The sequence below is a fragment of the Camelina sativa genome, chromosome 9, assembly GCF_000633955.1.
Source record: "Camelina sativa cultivar DH55 chromosome 9, Cs, whole genome shotgun sequence".
Lineage (NCBI taxonomy): Eukaryota > Viridiplantae > Streptophyta > Magnoliopsida > Brassicales > Brassicaceae > Camelina > Camelina sativa.
Window position 1 is genome coordinate 35,570,980 of NC_025693.1, and position 7,468 is coordinate 35,578,447.

Consider the following 7,468-nt stretch of genomic DNA (forward strand, 5'->3'; position numbering starts at 1 on the left):
TTTCTGTTTTAGATAGCAACCTGACCATTTTCAACACCTAATCCATACAAAACACCAGAATATTTCTGCAAAGGACCAACGAAGAAATTCTCCTTGAGCTTTCTGAAAGTACAAGACGTGAGCAAACTATCCGAACCAGCTTGGTGACATATCCCAACTCTCTCAACTTCAAGCAACTCAGCAAGCTTGTTCAAACCACCGTGAAGGCTGTTACAGAACTTCATCAAGTGTTTAATATCGTACACCGTCGGGAAATAAACGTTGATCAGCTTGAAGAAATCCGTCTGCGAATCAGGCAGGTTCTGGCAAGTCAACAGCTTAAGCAAGTATCCGAAATCGTATCCGCTGTGAAACGTAACCCAATGCACGTTTTCGTTCAACACAATACCAGAGGACATGAGGAGCTCAGCGAACCTCTTGGAATCGATCCCGTCTTGTGTGTTCTTCGCCAAGTCGATGCCTGATTGTTTGAGAAGCTCGATTGAATCGACAGCGAAGATATCGGAATCGAGATCGAATTCTCGGAAATTGAATTGCCAGATGCAGTACTTGTTGTCGGTTCCACAGGTGGGGAGGTCACCTTGCTCGTTGGAGAAGGTGAGGCCGAGCTGAATCATTTTGAGGATGTTGACGTTTGTCTTTAAGGTCTCGTAGTGGTAATCGGCGTTGGATTTGAAAGTACCGACGGGTCGAACGACGATACCTGGGAACTCAGTGTCCATGGCGACGTAAGGGAAATCGTCGACGACGTCTCGGATCAGATCCATTTCTTCTTCGAGGTTATCGTTCCAGACTTCGCGGATTTGGATAGAATCGTCTTTCAGAAACAGAGACATGTCTATCAATGATTATGAATCTGAGGAGCATCTGGATTGATGAGGATGATGATGATGATGATGAGGATTGATTGATGAGATTAACCTAGAACGGATCTAGAGGTAGACCCGATCTGGTTTCATCAAAATCTGCGGTAAAACCAAAATCAAATATTCAGTTTTAAAACAAATCACCCGAAGAAATTGAGATAAACAACGGGCGGTGATGTTCAGTGAATCGAACCTGATTAGCAAAACCGAGGTTAGGAGATGGAAGAGAAGGCGGCGATTTGACGTGGCTAGGGTTTCAGAGGAGGATGTGGCCGTGGTTTATCGTTTAAGGGTAATGATGGAAGGAGAAGAAGAAAGAAGAAGGAAGAAGAAGATAATATTATTATTTATTTATTATATCGATTTTTTTAATTTTTCTCTCTCTTTTTTTTTTTAATTGTTTTTATTTCTTTCTCTGTTCTGAATCCGATTTTTTTTTCTTCTCCACAAGTTTTCTTGTTTTTCTGAGTACAGATTCTAATTCTTTATTATTTATTATTAGGAAGGATCGTTCCTTTTTTTGTGCGTCACAATTTAGTAGTTTTCTTTTTTGTCTTTTTTTTCTTCATTATTGCTCCTTTATTTTTTAATCAGATATCATTTATTGCTAAGACAAAATAAAATAATAGCTGTAATATCAACTAGGAGAGATTAATATCAACTTAGAATTAGTTTATTTCTAAATACTGTAATTAATTATTTTGGAAAGATGGGGGGAACCAAAAAAAGTTTTAACATTCAGAAACATTTGATGGTAAGCGCCCATTGATCTTTCGCTTTGAGTGATTGTAGCTTAGCGACAGCCGTTTCTATCTCCAATTTCTTTCTATCAGGAAACGACGTTGTCTTGATCATTATATTTCTTTTCACAGTCCTTTGCCTAATCAAACACGACACCAACGCAAACTCTTCCTCTGAACCGCTGAAGTTATACATCCACAAAGAATCCACGAGAAGTTTAGCATTTGGGAACGGCTCTTTGATATTCTCACTCCACAACTTGTCCTTACCAACTTCTTCCCTCGGAGCATTGTTATTCTCCACATATACCAACTCAACTTATATTAATTATACTATTATCTTTAATTAAAAAAAAAAAAAGATTACTTGTCGTCTTAGAGGAATGACTCAGAAGAATGAATGTAACATACCTTAAATATTAGCTCAAGCTCAATAATGGGAACAGTCCATACAAGTAAGACTTGTCTTAACCTCGCAACTTCTCTTGGATTCATTAAATCTACACTCACTGACATGAGTGCAAGCCATCCTCTCAAGAACGCACCACATGAGTTTACCACATATTCTTCATGCCCTTTGCAATTTTCCTCCTTTATCATGTACATCACACACCATTAGTTCCTTCTAAAATACATTATTGACTACGCATAGGGATGCATGTAATAATATATATATGTATGTACCTGTGATATGTTGTAGCTGACGTGAGGCAAGCTTAACCTTGCCAAGTTTCTATTAAACTGGAGTAGAGGAGACGTGAGGTCAAAGTTATATCTCCCACATGAGAGACTTTCAACGATAACGAGGATATGCAAATTAGGTGAAGACACTTTAATGCCATCAATCCCAATGCAAGGTGATGACACTTTCAAGAGCTTTAATCTTTTGTTGTCAATCTTCAAAGTACCACTCTTTTTGGTGCAACCGATGCCTAGTACAAGCACCTCCAGGGAAGGGCAAGATGCGAGGATTCTGTTAAAGACTCCAACATCAGGGGCGTACGTACATGAGAGTTTGAGGGTCATGAGATTTTGGCAGTTGTTGAAGGAATGCGAGGTTCTTAATATGTATGACGATAGCGAGAGTGATGTGAGGCTTGAAGATGAGAATGAGTCTTGTGGGAAGCCGGGACATATTGGCCACTTCTCTAGTCCAAAACGGTGTCTAAGTGTGAGATGCTTGGTCTGCCTCATACCGGTGAGCGATTGAATCCAAGTATTAAGCATCTCGCTTTTGTAATCGACAATTACACAACTCTCTAGATGTCCACGGTGATTGTTAATAATCTTGAGAAACAAACAAAAAAAATGATTTAAAACACATGGACAAGAAGGAAGGAAGAAGAAGAAGAAGAGAATTTGAGAGAAGGGAACCTTGGTCATCAGTGTAACAACACGATTCGAAACATCGAGGGTAATGTTAGAATCGGTAAACTTCTTTCGCATGTCAAAAACTAGATGAGACATGTGCTTCCACACATGTACCCATCGTTTGGACACAACGCTCGTCCTTACCGCTTCTTCTGTGGACAGTCTTGATAAGATCATGAGCAATAAATCATCGGGGAGTGTACTGATCCAATCAACATTTTCGACTGTAACAGATGATGATGATGATGATCTATCCATATTTTATGGGTATCCGTCTTAGTAAGTGGCCTGTAACACAGAGCTTTTACATCATATTCAATTATTCATTTACAAAAGAAGCAAACAAGCTATCAAAATCCAAGTTCTAACTTAAGGGCAGGAAACAAAGAATCGACGAAACCTTAGAACTTACGTCAGAGAATCGAGAGAGAGAGAGGCTACTTTCGAGTCTGACAAGGAGACAGAGTCGGACTTGATTTATAAACTTCAGAGTTTAGAAGCATCCGAAGATGCAGCAGAAACACTTGTCGCTAATACATATGCACATAGATAAGTTATTTAAAATTTTATTTTATTTCTCAATTTCTTTTAGTAGCTATTATTATTTTATTTTCTATATATATACACAATCATCAATGATTCATGATTTGATATTTAATGTATTTAAGTTTGTTTTAATCCTATTTAAGTATATCAAAAACAAATGAGACATCAATGTGAAAAAGCTAAAAATGGGCAAAAATCTCTATCTATCAACTACCAACACTTTGATCAACTTCTTCTCCACTTTGATCAACCTTGTCTCCACTTTTGATCTTTTCCATCTCATTGCTCAGTACTTCCTTCACTTTGCTCTTTAGCTGCAAGCCATGTAGTAGAGAAACAGACCACTTAAAACACACTCTTGCTTTCTTTCGACATCAAATATTTCTGGTAAGTTTCTTACCTCATTGAGACCTTGTTCTGTTTTCACCGAGACATGAATTGATTCATCAGGTCCTGTTTCACGGTACTTAATGATTTCCTCGTCATCGCTGCTTCTATCTTCTTTGGCATAGATCACCGGCGAGCCTCCCAGCAGATCGCATTTGGACACAGCATCAATCCACAGGTAATCTTTAAACCTCTCTTTCATCTCTTTATAAATTCGAAACTGCAATGTCCTCCAAACAAACACACAACTGAATCAGAAAATATCAAACCCGTTTATTTGACATACACACATGTTCTGTCTTCTTCAGATATGCACATCTATGCACATATGATGCAATGACCATAAGAATTTGTGTTTTTACTAGATACCTGATCGGAAGGAGAAGTCCCACATTCTCCAGTTAGATCATGAACATATAGAACCGCAGTTGGAAGATGAGTGAGTACAGCAAGAGTTAACTTCTCTAGATTATTCCTATCCTCTGTAATGACCAAAAAAAAAAATACAATCAAGAGACTTAAATAAATATCATAATATCATATGCATCCACGAGAGGGTTTGTAGCAACTAGACTTTACCATCACATCTCCTAAGAAGCCCAGGGGTGTCTGTCACCTGTAAAGCGTTTCTGGATGATTAGTAATTTAAACCATCTGGAATGTGAGTAGAACACAAGTCACAAAACAATGTGAGCTTAACCTGAAATCGTTGGTAGTTCAAAACGATGTGACCCATCAGAATTCCTCTGGTAGTAAAAGGGTAATTGCATATCTGACAACACAACCACATCATAAGTATACACAATGCAAGGTTTATCACATAATATAGAAAGATTGGCACATAAGGCAAACCTCAGGCTTCCCTGTTGAAAGAATGCGGACTAACGATGATTTCCCAACGTTTGGTGCTCCGACAAGGCAAAGAGTTGGCATTTCCAAGTCAACAACTGGCATAGCCCTCAAAACCTGCAAAACGCGTAACTCTCTTTTTATATATACAGTTCTAATAACTAAGTCAAATTGGTCAAACCACTGGAAGAGACAAACAAAAGATTATAGAAAGGAACCTTCGCTATACTTAGCAAATCATCAACAGCTCTCCCTTGTTGTTGGAAAACCAATTCAAGCTTCTCAACACCTTCGCTCAAGCGTTCCTCTGCTTCTTTCTTTGACAAAGCCTGCAAAAGACAATAAAAGATGTTTAACTTTTTTTAACACTGATATATGATAGAATAAGATGGAACAATGGGACAGTTGTGAAGCTTATAAGGACTATACTGAAACAGTATCAAACACTAAACTGAAAATACAATATATTTTGAAAGAAATTGAGGAGTCTGACCTTAGCACAGAGAGAAGCATGTTCTTTCCCAACAGACAGAACCTTCTTCCTCAGAACATCAACTTTTCCTAACACCTAAAAACTTAACTTTATAAGCATATGCTAAAATCAGTTGCAGGGGAGCTGAATGGCAGACTTAGAGGGGGTGCATAATAGATACCTCCTCATACTTGCCTTCACCAAGTGTCAACTCAATAAGAGACCTTTCATATGGATGTAATAGTCTCTTCCTCGGGAAACTTTCCATGTATCCTTTTAAAGGTAGGGCCAATTCCTTAAATAAAAAGCGCAGTTTCTGATTTGGTAAGACAACTAACAGACCAGAATTTCAACCGGGGAAACACAGCGAAGGATGCAATGAACTTACCTTCATGAATGCATCAAGCTGCTTAGCACCTCTATTTCTTTCTCGCTTCGCAATATTAGCAATGCCTGAGACCAAAAGTGGATGAATACTCTGTTAAATAGTTTGAAAGAGTGAATGTGAGAACGAGAACGATAAGATAAAGAAACAAATTAATTACCTTTGGTTGGTTGAACTCTTTTGGACTTCCTGAGTGCAGAACAATATAAATCAATAGATGGCATCACCATGGGGAGCTTTTGAAAAGCACCCAAACCTTCCTGTACTGGTGGCGCTTGTTTTTCCTAAAAAACCAAATCCGAATTCGTTTTTGGCTTTAATCAAATTGGAAACCAAAAGCTCGAAACTTGTGAGAAAAACAAGGGTTCTAAAGGGGGAATATAATATATACAGGGGAGGTAGGGATTTCAATCTGCTTCTGAGTAATGTAGGAAGTGGGCAAGTAGCTTGAACTGACGATTGGAGAAACAGCCGTCTGAAGATTCCGACATTGACGCAAGGTTGGAGACCAGTAAGTGCGAGACTTTGTGGTGTTGGCTGAAGAAGAGTGAAAGAGAGAGGGGTAAGAAAAAAGGAGAAAAACGAAAACCATGGATGACAAGATCAAGGATTGGAGGAAGAGAATAAGAAAAAAAAGGTACCTGTGGAGAAAATGAAAGCTTGTAGACAATCCTGTGGTGATGTTAAGAGACGCCATTGATGAGGAACCAAGCTCGACGCCAATTTCATTCTGATGAGTCTCTGAGCCAACAAAAAAAAAAAAAGAAGAAGCTTTTTGAGTTTAGACTGGAACAAAAACGATCTAATCCAAACACTCTGGTTTGAGTTTTATAATGGGCTTTGACGACATCGTCATCATTTAGCGATTGAATAGTTTGGTAAGTAAAGAAAAGCCCCTAACTTTAAAACTTAGGTCAAGCTAATCTGTTAAAAACCTGAATCTTCCGGCGTAAAGTTACGCAAATCTATTCTTCTCTGATGCTTCAGTGAACAATCATCATTGTAGTGACTAGTGAGTAAGACGAGATTTCTTCTCGAGTTGTGTTTTACCACCGCTCTCTCCTTTAAGTGGAAAAGCTTTAATTGGGTCGAGAGGATCCGACCCGGAGCGTTCCCACAATATCCAAAACAAATTAGTAGATTAGTGTTTGTTTTACCGGACCAGACATCGAATTATGGTTCGATCGTTCACGTTCAACCAACCGGTCGGAAACAGTAACTGGCAAATTAAGCAATATTGGGCCTAAGCATTAATGGGGCCTTCTAGTTTGAAATTATTGGGCGTATGAAATATGAGAATTGTTGGGCCTTCTATCGGTACACTAGATTACCATCTCTGTGGTCTTTAAACAGTTAAACGTTTCCGCTTCTAATAATTGTTTAATTTCGGTCGTATAGGCTTTACGGGGTAATTAACACACGTCAAATCATAACCGAAGATAAGTTTGAGACGATGCGTTAAAATGTTTAATTTTTAATTGGAAATCAAAACTAATCATTATTACTCCAAATCTTGAATGCAGAAAACTAATCATTACTACAAATCTTACATGCAGAACGATACGACTTCCTATCACTCTCGCATTTATTTAATTGTGTGGTTCAAGTTCAATTCAATATAAAGCTGAAGAAGAAGATCTGAATGCAACCCAACAACAATCTTCAATAAAAAAAGAAAGAAAGAGAGAGAGAGAGAGAGAGAGAGAGAGAGATATGAAGGAGTCGGATTGAAGAAGAGCAAAAGATAACATGGAAGGAAATGTGCGAAGAGCTTAAGGAGAAAAACGAAGAGCTGAAGAAAGTAATAGCAGAGAAGAATAAAGAGCTGGAGAAGGTAAAGAAGGAGATGAAC

At 38.4% G+C, this 7,468-nt stretch overlaps 4 protein-coding genes across 5 annotated transcripts in view; all 4 read right to left on the bottom strand.

Annotated features, from left to right (window-relative positions):
• LOC104714290 (probable CCR4-associated factor 1 homolog 6) overlaps window positions 1-909 on the bottom strand; it is a 7,873-nt gene extending 6,964 nt beyond the window's left edge. The window contains exon 1 of the mRNA XM_010431599.2: window positions 837-909. The gene's annotated coding sequence lies outside the window, so the exon portion shown is untranslated. The remainder of the gene's footprint in view (window positions 1-836) is intronic.
• On the bottom strand, window positions 9-909 carry LOC104714289 (probable CCR4-associated factor 1 homolog 6). The gene has a single exon (XM_010431598.2). It carries the CDS (start codon window positions 834-836, stop codon window positions 9-11), a length of 828 nt encoding a protein of 275 aa, XP_010429900.1. The 5' UTR covers window positions 837-909.
• On the bottom strand, window positions 1,518-3,485 carry LOC104714293 (F-box protein At1g80960-like). Its single transcript, XM_010431602.2, has 5 exons — window positions 3,390-3,485; window positions 2,981-3,265; window positions 2,291-2,893; window positions 2,018-2,197; window positions 1,518-1,904 (listed from the first exon to the last, which is right to left on the bottom strand). Exons 2-5 carry the CDS (start codon window positions 3,233-3,235, stop codon window positions 1,605-1,607), a joined length of 1,338 nt encoding a protein of 445 aa, XP_010429904.1. The 5' UTR covers window positions 3,236-3,265; window positions 3,390-3,485; the 3' UTR covers window positions 1,518-1,604.
• On the bottom strand, window positions 3,602-6,674 carry LOC104714294 (nucleolar GTP-binding protein 1-like). Of its 2 annotated transcripts, XM_010431603.2 has the most exons (14): window positions 6,552-6,674; window positions 6,258-6,357; window positions 6,008-6,153; window positions 5,777-5,900; window positions 5,620-5,684; window positions 5,413-5,526; window positions 5,253-5,327; window positions 4,978-5,088; window positions 4,763-4,876; window positions 4,611-4,682; window positions 4,490-4,526; window positions 4,280-4,392; window positions 3,924-4,130; window positions 3,602-3,837 (listed from the first exon to the last, which is right to left on the bottom strand). In XM_010431603.2, the coding sequence occupies exons 2-14, from the start codon at window positions 6,343-6,345 to the stop codon at window positions 3,730-3,732; spliced, it is 1,374 nt and encodes a 457-aa protein (XP_010429905.1). In that variant the 5' UTR covers window positions 6,346-6,357; window positions 6,552-6,674; the 3' UTR covers window positions 3,602-3,729. The 2 variants fall into 2 exon arrangements, with proteins under 2 accessions (XP_010429905.1, XP_019085180.1); XM_019229635.1 differs by lacking the exon at window positions 6,552-6,674 and having other exon boundaries at window positions 6,008-6,116; window positions 6,258-6,313.